A 15,627-nucleotide genomic window follows, 5' to 3' on the forward strand; every position below is an offset into this window, starting at 1 on the left:
TGAAGCTGTGTGTGTTTCGAAAAATTGTTCTTGGTTACTAAGAGCAAAAGCAATTAAAAATACTGATGGACTTTTCCAAGTGAATAAATTTGTTGATGTACACACATGTTCTTCAACATTGTTGCAACCTAATCATCGACAAGCAAACAAATATGTTTTGGGTGAATATGTTGCTGATGTTTTGGCTGAAGACTATAGTAGAGTTTATCGGGGAAAAGAAATTGTTAATGATATTAATGCTCAATTGAATATCAATATCTCATACCATCAGGCATGGCGTGCGAAGCAATATGCATTGTTGTCGTTAAGGGGTACGAAAGAGGATTCTTTTACCAAACTTCCGGCGTATTGTCACAACTTGGCTAAACATAATCCGGGTACTGTCACACATATTAAAACAGATGCTGATGATCGGTTTGAGTTTTTGTACGTCGCACTCGGTTGCTCGGTTAGTATTATCATGTCCTAATTTTTTTTTAATATTTATTTTGGTGTATTTGAATAGATATACAATGTATTGTAGGTACGAGCTTTTGTCAATTTTTGTAAGCCGACCCTAGTAGTAGATGGAGCTCACCTAAAGGGCGAGTTCAAAGGTACCATGCTACTTGCAGTTACTAAGGACGGACAAAATCAAATATTACCGGTTGCATATGGTATATGCAAAAATGAGTGTACTGATTCTTGGACATGGTTTTTTCAAAAACTACGTGATTGCATAGGAAATATGCAGGAGCTTACAATTATATCTGATAGGTCTCCATCTATAGCAACATCCGTTGCCAACATTTTTCCTCACGCTCATCATGGAATATGTGGTGTCCATTTGTATTTCAACATAGTATCTAGATTCGGCAAGAGTAAGACGGTTAAAGGAATTTTTTGGGAGGCGTGTAGGGCGTACACAGTTGATGCTTTTGATGCTGCCATGGATGTTATGAAAAAGACAAAAGAACCAGTATGGGAGTACTTAAAAAGTATAAATCCAGAAACCTGGTCAAGGGCACATTTTAAAGGGAACCGATACAATCTTATGTCGTCCAACAGTGCGGAGTCTATAAATGCATTATCTAGACACGCACGTAAGGTGCCAATACTTATGTTGATTGATTTTTTTCGTGCTACAATGCAACAATGGTGGTTTCAAAGACGTAACTTTGCAGGTATTACGTAAATTTGTAATATTAATGTTTTATTAGTTTCGATGTTATTGATTTTAACTTCTTCATTTTGGCTGTTTTTTTAGCGGAAGCAACAACAACACTTACCCCTTGGGCGGATGAAGTTGTAAAAGAAAACAAGAAAAATTTTACCAAATGGGATGTTCGCATGATCTCAAATACGAAATGCGAGGTCAAAAAGGGGGCACAAAATGTGATTATTGATTTTCAACATATGACATGTACATGTAGGCATTGGCAACTTGATGGGATACCTTGTGGTCATGTCATAAGATGTTTAACAGTGAACAATTACCAAGACTGCTCGAGGTTTGCATTAAATGCTTACTTTACCGAAATACTGAGGAAAACATATGAGGAATCAATAAACCCTCTGCCGAAGCCATCCGAATGGGAGATCCCCGATGATTTGATGATTGTTAAGCCACCTATAATGGATAAACGTCAGCCAGGCAGGCCAAGAAACACAGACCGCATTCCATCCCAAGGCGAGGGTCCAATTATAAAAGAGTGTTCTACATGTGGTCAACTAGGACACACGAGAAATAATTGTACTGGAAGGGCGTCTGGTAGCAGAGCAGGTCACATAATTTCTACTGCAGAAATGGCATATAATATTGGTGGTTCAGCGGGTTGCTCACAAACCCATAACGCTGATTTTGATATAAAACAACCTTGAAATTAAGAGTAATGACGAGTTGTTAGCTTATTATGTATTGTAATATTTTTATTAACTCTTACAAGACATTGCTATGCTTTCATATTTTAGTTAAGTTTGTTGATTATAACAATGAATGAAGCCTTTATATTATAAAATATAGTTTGCAGATTTATTTTAACAGTTACAACATGTTATTTAAAAAAAACAACAAACGATCCTTTGGCAACCTAATCCGTTTCATGATAATATTACAACAACTTTATAACTAATTTTTAAACTCAGGGAACTGCAACGGGTACTTCTCTTTCTCCATTGTTATATAGTCATCCCTAATTCTCATTTTGTCTTCGAAACGATCCTTTTTTACCATAATGTGTATCAACTGCTCATCCTTCTTAGCAAGCCGTTTTTCAGTCGTTTTGATTGCCTTCTTACTCTTTTTTATCCAATCTTTATGCTCTTTGATTTTGTTTTTATTGAGGTCAATCCATTCTTCAGCTTGTTTGCATTCCGAACCTATATCATTAGCAAGTTGAGTGAGAAGTCGGGATGACTCTTTGTCCTCTTCTTGTTGTGCTTCAGCCTTCTTTAATTCTTCAAAATTTTCATGTGACATATATGACCCGGCTGAAGAGGGTGTAAAAAAAGGGTCTACCGAATCACAGTAGTAACAATCCACTTCGTTGCATGAGCAAATTTAGAATTTGTGTGAGGAACTCATAATAAAATCGATGTTGTATTAAACTGGAGCAATAAGTGGTATTTATACATACTAGACAGTAATGAGAAGTCCAACTTTGAAATGACTAGACAGTAATGACAAGTCACTGTAGTAACCTGCACATCCCAGTGGGTCCCTTAAGTGACAAGAGATAAATGACAGTTTGACATGACAAAACACTGCATAAAGCTGAAATTCGTAGTCCAAATATAACCATTTCGTAGTCAAAGTATTATTTCATAGTCTATTTATTTATATAAATAGATGTTTAAGATCTATAAACCAAACACCCAAATCACCTAAACGAAACGAATTCCCATTATTAGAAATGTCGTCGAATGCAGCAAGTTCTTCGAATGAATTACCTGGTTCCAATTCTGAAAGGCCATGGACGATAAACAAGGTGTTAGTTCTAACACGGTGTTGGCTAAGTGTTAAGGATGGTGAACCGTTACTTGCTCCCCCGCATTGCCTAATTGGTGATGAATGGAGTCGCATCACATCTTTGTTTAACCATGAGATGGGAGAAGGGCAAAAAAGAGAAAAATCAGATGTTGTTACTAAGTGGACGGATGTAAAGGAGGAAGTGACATGGTTCAATCGAGCATGTAGTTATGCGAAACGTAACAATGTTCGTTGTCGTGACGAAGAAGAGTTCTTGGAAGTTGTTACAGAGTTTTACATCTTTGAGCATGAAGGCAGAGACTTCGAATATGAGGAAGATTGGAAGGTTGTTAGAGATAAACAGTATTTCAAGTAGACCGCTCTAATTTGTGTTAAGAATAAGCCATGGACTTGTGTTTTACGTTAATGCTTTGTTCGTATTATGTCGTTTTTTTCATGTAATTGTTGTGATGTTTTAATGGTTCATGGAATCTTGTTACTAATGTATTCTAATATATTTTGATAACTAATGCAATGGCCATTTATTAACTCAAGTTAATCATACGAGTTTCTCACATAATAAACTAAAATATATATATTAACTCAACTTAATCATACGAGTTTCTCACATACTAAACTAAAATATATTTTAAACATATGAAATACATACGAATTACATACGAAATACATGAAAATAACCTAGTACTCACATAATAAACTAAAATAGATTTTAAACAAACGAAATACATAAGAAATACATGAAAATAACCTAGTACTCAAATAATAAACTAAAATAGATTTTAAACAAACGGGATATATTTCAAAATATTCCAAGGGGCTTCAAACTGGAATTCCAACCCGTTACTTAATGACTTGTATTCCTCCTTAGCAGCTTCCAAGATGACATCCTCAGTAGCATTTAAACGGGTGTCGTCAATTTTGGTATAAAGATCGTTGAATAATAGAACTTCGGTTTTCATTTCATACCATCTTGCTAACATGTCTAGTTCGTCACGATCGTTTCTTGTAGCCATTCGGTTTTCAGCATTGAAAATATTTGTTAGACGGCTCCAAAACATTGGATCATTCAACTTGCTTGTCTCGTACACATGAATATAAGCATGTGTAAGAACCAAGAACTCTTCATTGCTCCATGATATAGAAGTCATTTGGATTGAAACAAAGAGGGTAGAATCTAAAAAACAATATTTGAACAACTATATTGGTTAATTTAATAACGTTTGCATGTAACTTAGGGTCAATTTATAGTAGTTTCTACACAAAATCGCAGTTCAAACTTCTAATATGTCTGCAATTCATAGTCAAAATTAACTGACGAATGCAGTGTACTATACTTATAACACAACAGATCACTGTTCGAGTTGAAAATTCATCCCCGGTTGAATGACAACACAATACATTGCTGTTTGAGTTGACAACTCATTGCACCAGGAAAGTAAGGAGTTGTTATAAATAGATTTCAATATCCGTTGTAATTGTATTCTATTACTTCCCTCCTTGCAATTATGGACTCACCACATATATGGAGGAACGCAGAGGAGGTCGTTTTGGTTCAAGCTTGGATTACAACTATAGAGGTGGATTTTCCACCGGGTCCCCCACAAGTTCGTGCTGGATCATTTTGGTCTCGTGTCTGTCATTTGTTTCACCATTTAATGAACCGCACTCAATATCGAAGAAGAAGAGATGTCAAAGCGAAGTTTCTGGATATGAAAATGAAGGTGAAACAATTTCAACGTATTTATAACGAGTTGGATAACGAACATGCAAATACGGATGAAGACATTCTACGGCAGGTGGCTTTGGAACTATACCGCTTTCAATACGATGGTAGCGAGTTTACCCACTTAGATGCATGGAATGTTTTAAAGAATGTCCCTTATTTTTAATATGCATGTTGGTTAAGTTAATTGTTTTTCGTTATTTAAGTTGCTTGTTGTTGTATGTGTCTAGTCGTTACTATTTAATAAACGTCCATTTCTTTTAATGTATGTTGTTCCCTCAATAGCCAATATTTAGAAAGCAATAAAATAAAACCGGGGTACATAAATAACTAACACATAATACGACATAAAAAATAAACTGGCTACATGGATAACTAATACGTAACACAGCAGTAAAATAAAAACGGAGTACATAAAAAACTAATACATAATACTACATAAAACATAAATGTGCTACATGAATAACTACTGCATTGAGGGAGGTAACAGGACCACTGTTTCATTTGGTATTTCCCAATGCTCATATGATGGTATACCATTCACCAACTCAGATCCATATGCAACTCGATACACATAATTAGTGAACTTGTATTCAACCATTCTCTGAATGGACTCAGATGTACGGGTTCTTAGACATGCTATAGCGTGGCCACATGGTATACCGCTTTTTTGCCATTTACCACAACTACATACCCTTCGTTCAAGTTGTACGTTGCTAGTGGAAAAAGTGTCATGGACTTCAAATGTATCCCCATACAAACGTTTTGCATTACAATTGTAAGACTTGCTGAGACTTTTTTGAACCTTACTCTCAACGTAAGGGGTCAACCCACCAGACAACCTCCCTGTAAAATTTGATATTTTAATAAAAATAGCAGCACAATAAAAAAACAAAATATAACAATCTCCCTTACCAGCCAGTTCGGCCCGTTCAACATACTTTGATTTTATCGACGTGGTGGTTAACTCAATTATCATTGTTATAGGAAACTCACGTGAGGATATAATTTGCAAAATTTCAGGGACGTCAATCGATTTAACATTGTAACGTATTTTTGGGAAAAATGCTCTTGTCCATTTTGAAATCGGTATATCGTCAAGCCAGTAAATTGGACTCATAAGCAAGGTGCAGAAAGGTGGTTGCCTACATGTACTTTGCAACCTTTCGAAACACAAGTAAAAATCATCAACGCTATATGCATTGCATGACTTCCAAAACAACGATTCGACTTCCGTATTGTTATGTCCGATAGACTCACGTATCTTTCGAGCTATATCTTTAGGACAATATCCATGATAGGAATCCGAGTAGGCACTGTCAACACCAAAGTCTATGTTATCACACATGTTGCTTATGAAACCAACCTCTGTGTCCTCACCTAAACAATCTCTTAACCTCATCATGAACCATCTCCATGATTCTTCACACTGTAAGGTTCCCAAACCAAGTGCTAAGAGTAGTGGCTCATGATTTCCATCTAAAGCCACTGCGAAGTACATTGTTGTCAGAAAGCTCCCAAGAAGGGGTAAATAACCCACATATATCAGCGGTATCATGCACCTAAGGAAGGTATGAATCTACATAAAAACGAACACATATTAGTGTTATGTAAGAACTAATCGACATACATTACCATGAAATATTGTATAACTCAATAAAAGAAGTATGTTATACCACGCAACCTAAAGCCACAAAACAGAATTGAAAGCGGTTGTTATCGGTTTTCTTAATGGCTGTGAAGGTATTAGGATTTGTTCTTTGAAGGTTATGCAAGAAAATTGGTAGTTGAGAAAAGGTTCTTTGGCTGTGACTACTCATTTTCAATACCGATAATTGTGCTCTACAATGATCACACAAATGGAATTATAAATAGAAGATATTGTATCTCTACTGATCAAAATTCATAGTTTAACCCTTTAAATTCGTAGTTGAACATTTTGAATTCATAGTCAAACCAGTTCATTTCATAGTCAAATTTCACTGACCGACATGACAATACTACAGAATGTACTTGTCTGCATTCCATAGTTGAACTTTTTGAATTCATAGTCAAACCAGTTTATTTCATAGTCAAAAAGAATTGTCCGTAATATGATTTATTCTATAAATGGGTGTCACTCATTATGAAAAAATTTAACTGAGAAAGTAACTCCGATTTAAAAGAATAAGAAGGCTAATGGCATACTGCAATTGTGGAGGAGAACGTATCGTTAGGATTTCGGGTACAGCTAAAAACCCAGGAAGATTGTTCTACGCTTGCCCGTATTTGGTATCATGTTCTTACCGTCATTCAAATTTAAACCCTCGTGTTTACATGACACAAATTTATTTTCTTACTGTGGATATTAAATTTAACAGGGACCAAAATGCGGGTTTATCAGTTGGGTTGATGAAGAGAAGGACCAATCTTCTATGGTAATAGCTAAAGTAGCTAACTCTAATAAGCTCTTTCAATCAGAAAATAAGAAGTTAAAGATAGCGTTGGTTTGTAGTTGGGTGTTGTTCTTGGCAGTTCTTGTTTACAAGTTGTAAGCTTTTCAATATTGTTTTTATGGTTTTGAAGTTGTTAGGTCAATAAATTGTTGTATTTGTAACGTTAAAACAAATGTTGTGGTCGTTCTTATGTTGAATTTATTGATAAGTAATTAGTAGGTCATTAAATTGTTGTAATTGTCGTAACGTTATATTTTTTGTCATCCGTTGAGTAAACTCTAAAGATAAACTAATAATGAAATCCAACATTAATTTGTATATACATTTATATAATCCAACTACAGAGGAGCAAGACTAGACCCCCAAATAATTTTTGCCATCCGGAGACGGAACTCTAAAGCTGCGTTCTTTGGGTCAATAAGAACACGTATTGGTTGACCTGAAACCAATTGCTCCATAAACATACAAAGAAAAACACCGCAATCTCCCAAATGACTACTTTGTTGGGGAACGTTTTCTTCATAAATGAATTGCATATTCAATGGAATCCTTGGGATGTTCCTCCGCGCCCAATACTTAATCTTGTCCAAATAATTTGCCACCCGACGTTCAAATTTGGAAAAGATTCCTTCGGATTGGAATTTTTCATAAGCACCTCTACCAAGACTGTCATAAATATGCACTTCCATTTACGCTAATCGTAGTTCCCCAAATAGCCAATGATTAGGGGATGAATGAATCGGCAATAAGACCTGTATAAGGATCAGAAAATAAAATTATGTTTATTTACATCACAATACAAAAACATAACAAAAAAACGATATTATTTTCAATATAAACTATTAAGTTTACCGTATCAACATCCCACCAAGCAACCATGAAGTTGGGGTATGTAGCAATACCAACCATAAACGCCCTCCAGTCCTGTCCTTCTTCCAAAGCATGAGAAACAAAAAAATTTGGAGGCATTATTGTATGTCGGTCGCTCTCAAACCGTCTCTCCATCAAAAGTCGGTACCAAATGGTTATATGTTGCACACATGATACTTTTGTTATTGACTAAAAAACAATTAACTTTTAAAAGAATTAATTAACAATTTATTTACCGCTGACTCCAACCATCCGTCGTGTGTATGCCCAAACAATGAGCTCCAAAAATCTCTATCTAACACGAAATTAAACAAACGATGCTGCACATCGTATGAATGCAATACATAATTTTGGATGACATCCTCACCGCCTGCTACGTAAGGTTGCAGGCGCAACCTGGAGAAGTCATGAGCAACACCAAAAACTGGAGGAGGAACGGGGCTTGTTGATTTCATACCAACCTTCTTTTTTGTTCTTCTTTTTTGTTTCGGTGTCGTGTGCAACTAAAAACAATATTCAAATGTTTAAATGTATATCTTTCAGATAATTCACATAAACATAAAATCAACAGTTTATAAATAAAACGAATACCTCGGTGTAAGGAGTGCATAAAAATTGTGATGGTTTTCGACTCCTAGGTTTATCGGGTGTAACTTCTTTGTCATCATCATCATCATGAAAATAATCTACATTTCCCATTATTATAAGTTCGTCTTCATCCGGCACATCATCATCAAATTTGTTCCATGCATTGTCATTCCTCTCCTCCCACTCCTACATTAAAGATAATACTTTGTACTTAATAACGAAATACACATAATTTAATAAGCAATAATATCTAAATAAACAAAATATTAATATTAATGTAACTATATAATAACCTCTTTAACTTCACTATAATCGTTTACATCACACACATCATCATCAAATTTGTTCCCCGCATACTGAGTACTCTCCTCCAACACCTACATTAAAAATATAACTTTTTACTTAATAACAAAATACACTTTATTAAAAAGTAATTATTAAAATCGTAAAGGTAACATCTATAACAACCTTGTCGTCTTGAGTATCACCAAAAACATTTTGAGTTGTATTGTTTTTATTCATCACTTCATCTTGCACAACCTATATTTTCAAATATAAAATATGAACACAGGTATTCATATATGTTAATAAAATTTAATAAATAATGTAGCGTATAACTAACCTGTTCATCATAATTTCTTTGTGACACTGTCGGTTCCTCAAAAATAATGTTGTTCCAAAATTGTTCATTATTCACTTCTTCAAAAAAAAACCTCTGTAGGTTTTTGTTGATTCATAAACACATGCTGCTCCAGTGCATGTACCCGTTTCAACAACTCGTCTAGCTTGTGTTTCCCACTGCCCCGACCTCTACCATGAGAGCGACCACTGGACGACATACTAGACGAATATTCGTCTTGTCTCCTAAAATGGTCCCGTACTGGGGATGGAACTGCTTTCCCTTCACTATATACATACTCTTGAAATGACATATAATAAAAAGATGTCATCTCACCATCACCCGGTAACATGTTTTGTCTTGGTGGTAGCCCCTCCTAAAAAATTAAACATATTAAAAATGCATATAAAACTATAATAATCAACTTTATTAATAATAAACGAAATATTTTTAAACCTGCATCTTTGACCAAATCTTGTTCACGTCAACCCATTTCAATTTTTTTGTTCCGCTCCATCTTTTCATCCGAGACAAGTCTTTATTTTTTCTCAATGCAAATCCACATGCACGAACAGCCGGAATCATCTCATATATCCATATCTACAATTTTGTACAATAACAGTAATAAAAGTTAAAATTAAAATAAAAAATATAACAATAAAACAATTTAAATATAAGAAAATTTTTATACCCTAATTGGAGCCGTAAATCCTGAGACGGAATACTTTAAAGTTTGACCACGCTGAGGAAGTGATAAATAATGATGTATCTTATTCCACGTATCCTCAAGGTCAACAAAAGTAAAATCCCATAGATAACTACCCCAAGAGAAGCTAACAAAACAAAAAAAAAAACAAAATTGATTATTATATAAATTATAACTTTAATAAAATAGAACTTTTAACATAAAGAAAATATACCTATTCCAGAGATCCAAATTCTCAGCCAAAAAAAACCAATCTTGTGGCACCCGATCGTTAACTTCTTTGCCCAAAAAACCTTCACACAAAATGTATATCAAACATACTCTAACTGCATCAAGGTCGTCAAGTGCTAGGAATGTTTGATTTAAAATTAAACTTTTCAGGTCGCCGATTTTCACCGAACTATTAGTATGGTCCGGAAATAGCCGTTCACGCAGTAAACATCTTTTTTTACTGCTTATTAATTTTTCCGACCCTTTTCTCCCAATGTTTTTTGGATACTTCCCAAAATTGAAGCCGGTAATCAAACAAAACTCTTCCGGCCCATAAACCATTTTGGTATTGCCTACTCGAAAATATAAACGTTTTATTCCATCTGGAGATAAAGCAGGGTCCGGCCGGATCTGATGAAGGAACATTTTATGAAACAATAAAGCGTCCCCTTGTAAACGAGGGACATCAATAAAATAGCCAAAGACGGTATTTCTGAAAATAGCACGTCGGGCATCATCTAAAACTTCAAAGACTTCCCATATGTTACCGCCAGAGCCTTTTAGGTTCGCAAAGGCTTTCGTATTCATTAAACTAAAATCATGCTGCAAAAAAAAACACAAAAACAAATTAGATAACTAAAAAATATTTTTTTTTAAATATATGATTACGAACTGCAAATACTTTCTTAATTACTAATATATATATTTCCCCGATAAAAAACAATAACATACACATATATAAACAATTTTTCAAGTTATACAACAAATATATTTACGATAGAAAACAATATCATACATAATTATATAAATATTTTCAACTTAAACATATTTTCAACTTAAACAAATTTTCAACTTAAACGACAAATATATAAACAATTTTTATCTTTCTAATTAAAACTAACATTATATAACCATATAAACAAAAAAATTTAAAAATAAAACGACAACCAAACTAACAATTTTGCAAGTATACGACTACTTTATACAAATTTTTCAACTTATACGACAAATAAAAACAATTTCTAACAATATATATACGACAAATTTTCAACTTATACAAATGTTATACGACAAATATATATACAAACAACTATTTTGCAGTTTATATAAACAATTATAGGATAAAAATTTACAAGATTTCAGGTTATACAACAACTAAAAAAACTACAAAAATAACAAATTGTAAACATTATCTACGCAGTCTCTACTTGTCTCTACTTGCATTTAAACTTCAAGTATACTAAAAATATACTAAAACTATCAAACACAACAAAATTACCCTTTTTTAACACTAAATAATACAACAATTGATAAAAAAAAAAATAACTTTAAACATTAAAAGAGTTAAAATCTAACCATATTTGCAGGATTGTTGACATAATCCTCCATTTTCTTCAAAAACTAGCCAAAATTCCGAGAGAAGCCCAAAGTTAGAGAGAGTTTTTGTGTAGAGAATGGTGAAAATGAAAAAAAAAAAAAAAAAAAAACGTTTTTATACCTAAAAATCACCCATTTCGCAGATGAGAAGGTCCCATCTGCGAAATGGGTGGCTAAATATGTAATCCCGATTTTTTTTTTGGATATTTTTGTAATGCAATTAGTGTAATTGGCTATTTTTGTCATTTTTTTTTTTTTTTAGATCTAAACTTAAAATCGAAATGAAGAGAGCCAAACAATGGCTAGTAGCTTAGGACTCTTGCTTGGTTGTTATTGTTGAAACATCACCCTCGTCTTTTATAATTGCACTGTTCCAGTCCCCACAAATTAACTCATGGTCCAACAAAGGACACATCGTCTCGTCCTTACAATCGCAACATTGACGCCTAGGGAGCTTTCTCTGGTCACCCTCATCTCATTTATACGAGTCCGTTAACATTTAGCATTTCTGTATTGTAGTCTTCTTTTTTTTTTTTTGGTAGTAGTAGAAGTAGTAGGGTAAAACTATAATTCTTGTTTGTTGCTAAGATGTTAAATTGAACCAATCGGATGGTTTTAGGTAATAGATTAAAACAATATCGAATCAAAAGTTAATATATGTCATATCATGGTATATGAGTTGATATTACACCCTTCATATTTTATGAATAATCAAATCAGTGTTGTACTTAATATCAAAAAGAGTGGGGCAAGGTACCTAAAACAATAGTAAAAAGTTTGGCTAAGGTTCACTCGAATGTTATATTATGATTCATATTTTGGTCTTTAGACATGTTATAAGATATTATTTAAGTTTTAATTACATAAATCTATACGCTACATATGATTTCAATTATGTACACATCCTTGCCAAGATACATTATAAGACTGAGGGTGTGGCCCTGTGGATACCACCACGGTTGTGGTGTGTAAACGTAATTAATAAGTTAAAATTAAACTTAGAGATACATCATGTTGTTGTGTAGATAAAATCCTAGTATTTAGGATCTATTGCTATTTGTATTTGTAATATATATATATATATATATATATATATATATATATATATAGAGAGAGAGAGAGAGAGAGAGAGAGAGAGAGAGAGAGTCAAGATCAAATAAAAAGGAAAATTTTTGTAGGAAGATAAGAAGTTTTTTTTCTACATATTTTTTTAGCTAACATACAAAATGAATCATTAGATGATTCAAAGTTAAGATAATTCACAAGAAAAAATTCTAAAAAAAAACATCTTCATTATTCATTTTTAAGTAAGTTAAGAAAAAAATCACTTATTTTAGTGAATAACAACGAAATCATTGTATAAATGAATCACCAATGTGTTTTTTGAAGATTTTTTTTGGTGAATCATGTTATTTTTGATTCATCTATTGATTCATTTCTTTTGTTCGTCAGAAAAGTACGTAGAAAAAAAACTTCTTACCTTACTACCAAAAAAAAATTCTTACCGGATCTATATATATATATATATATATATATATATATATATATATATATATAGAGAGAGAGAGAGAGAGAGAGAGAGGAGGGTTCATCTAAGATTAAAAAAAGTAGAGATCTTGAGATTCAACCTCAGCCACATATTTTTCATTTGCCGCTCTAATGCTCGAGCGTACCGACAGCAACAACATATGCCTAATCATAAATGATTATATGGCAGAGAGGTATAATTATATAAGATTATACATATTTATACGTATATGTCTAATCATAAATGATTATACATATATGTCTGTTCACAGATTGAGTAATCATAAATGATTATGACAGTTGGTGACCGAAGAGATGGTGGTGACAGAGGTGGCAGTGGTATAAGTAATGGAGGTAACTATGGTGGGGTTGACTGGAGTCAGAGGTGGTGGTAGTGGTGGTGGCGGTGGCAGTTATGGTGGTGGGGATGGTGGCGGAGGAGAAAGGAACGGATGGCATTGTATAATCATTTATGATTGTATCAGGCCTGCCGTGTCGGTACGCCGGAGGGTTAGAGCGGCAGATGTGAAATACATGGCTGAGGTTGAATCTCAAGATCTCTATTATATATATATATATATATATATATATATATATATATATGTATATATATATATATATATATATATATATATATATATATATATATATATATATATATATATATAGGAAAAGTGAATATACCCTAAAGGGTATATAACATTAGGTACCCCAAACACTAAACTACGTCGTTTAACAACAAATAACTTCACAAGCTTTTCTACTTTTCCTCTCTGATTGTCATGCGTAGTCCCCCATCCCGCTATCAATATTAGATTTTGTCATTCTCCTTTTTTACCTCCCCAAAGTTCATAATTTGTGATAATACTGATCCAAAACAAATTGATTTCATGCACTTCTTTGGTTGGAGTTTTATTTTATGAGATTTAATGCACATACCGACCATAACCTAGCGACATTCGACAAATCCGGTAGGACCGAAGGAGAGAACGACTTCCATTTCTCAGCGAGAAATCAAACGACTTCCATTTGTCAAGACACCCAATGGTTAGTTATCCTTGCTCTATTTCTTATTTAAGTTAATCAATTTCTTCTCCTATTTTTTTAATTAATCTGAAGCGCGAATGCAGAAAACTAGAACTTAGTTTATTGCTTGATTTATTCACTTGGAGTCAAAAATGATTTATTATTCTGACTGAGTTTGTGAATTCAATTTTTTATGTTAAGTTGTGATTTGTGAATCTCACATGGTTTTGATTTCGTTGTTGTGGATGAGCATTACTACAGGCAATGTGGACTAAACATTGTTGCAGGCAGCTCTTTTTTCCTTCGCAACTATATTAATATTATTCCACCAGGTGTTCCACAAAATGTCATCTCATATCATAACACTATTTTTTTATATGAGTCAAATTGTATTTTTCACTCTATATTTGAAAGTTAATTTATACCCTTGTCTTCTATGGATGTGATGTTGTTCATGGCAATAACAAAGTTTATGGCAAAACTATTTTCCCTCACAATGTCGGACTTAGAGCCACTAGGTTGGTGTTAAACAATCTCCTTTACCTCTCAATATCCAATATACATCCATGATCTTCGTTCACAACCATTTGAATGTCAATTTCTCTAATCCTACCAATCTCTCAAAGTAATTTAGCCTCTTAATCTTTCTGATGATTTGTTGAATTGATGTTGATGGTAGGTATGTAGAGATCCTAGCTGGGGAAGATACTATGAAAGCTATGGTGAAGACACCCAAAGGCTGAGGCGTTAGTTTCAATTACATCTCCCAATATATCAAACTCATTTTTAATGGGTTTGACCAACCAACTTTGGAAAAAAATAGTTTGAATACTTGAATGATATTGCCTTACTTTTTCATTGAATATATGAATAAGATTATACAATATATAGGCTGATTTGTAGATATATATATATATATATTTTTCATTTTCTAACCATGGAAATACAATATATACAGTGATCTTATGCTGATTTCCAGACTAAATATTGGTTTTTATTCTAACAGTCGTCTATTGTAACATGGAAATACAACATTCATTGTATACCATCATAATCCTACATTTAAACCACATATATATATATATATATATATATATATATATATATTCTTACAGTAGTTTCTTATTCTTAATCTATGTATTTTGATTTACTTTAATGCAATGAAAGAAAATATGTACATGGTATTGTGATTTCAGATTGGGAAGCACCTGAATAGTTTCACAGTCCTTATGGATCAAACTACATTAGTGTTGTCTTATCTACACATAAGTCTATACATAAGTCTCATGGGTTTTTACATTATTAGACGATTTTGCCCCTGTCTCAAAGATGGTAGGGTCAAAAAATGAAATTAGGCGGCAATTTTGGGTTAAAATGAAAAAAAAGCATTCAGCAACATCAATGCAACAAACAATTAATGTTTAGCATTTAATCAAGTTTGACCATTCAAACAGAATCTGAAAGCAAAATTAACTTTATCATAACAAAACCATCAAAAAATTTGAACATTCCAAAATATTAAAAATACTCATATCATAAAACTAGTCTTAGCATACTTAGTTTTAAACAAGACTAAAA

General features: G+C 33.2%; 1 protein-coding gene and 1 long non-coding RNA gene across 2 annotated transcripts; one reads left to right on the plus strand and one right to left on the minus strand.

Annotated features, from left to right (window-relative positions):
* The first annotated feature begins 376 nt into the window (after window positions 1-376).
* Window positions 377-1,427, plus strand: LOC145050103 (uncharacterized). Its single transcript, XM_078998407.1, has 4 exons — window positions 377-448; window positions 524-1,163; window positions 1,247-1,365; window positions 1,413-1,427. Exons 2-4 carry the CDS (start codon window positions 602-604, stop codon window positions 1,425-1,427), a joined length of 696 nt encoding a protein of 231 aa, XP_078854533.1. The 5' UTR covers window positions 377-448; window positions 524-601.
* A 7,449-nt stretch (window positions 1,428-8,876) lies between these two features.
* Window positions 8,877-9,255, minus strand: LOC145051434 (uncharacterized). The gene is made up of 3 exons (XR_013683622.1): window positions 9,207-9,255; window positions 9,053-9,114; window positions 8,877-8,961 (listed from the first exon to the last, which is right to left on the minus strand). It is a non-coding gene; the product is annotated as an uncharacterized LOC145051434 (long non-coding RNA).
* Window positions 9,256-15,627: the final 6,372 nt, after the last annotated feature.

The sequence above is a fragment of the Lactuca serriola genome, chromosome 5 (assembly GCF_051521515.1).
Source record: "Lactuca serriola cultivar US96UC23 chromosome 5, Lser_US96UC23_V15, whole genome shotgun sequence".
NCBI classification, from domain to species: Eukaryota; Viridiplantae; Streptophyta; class Magnoliopsida; order Asterales; family Asteraceae; genus Lactuca; species Lactuca serriola.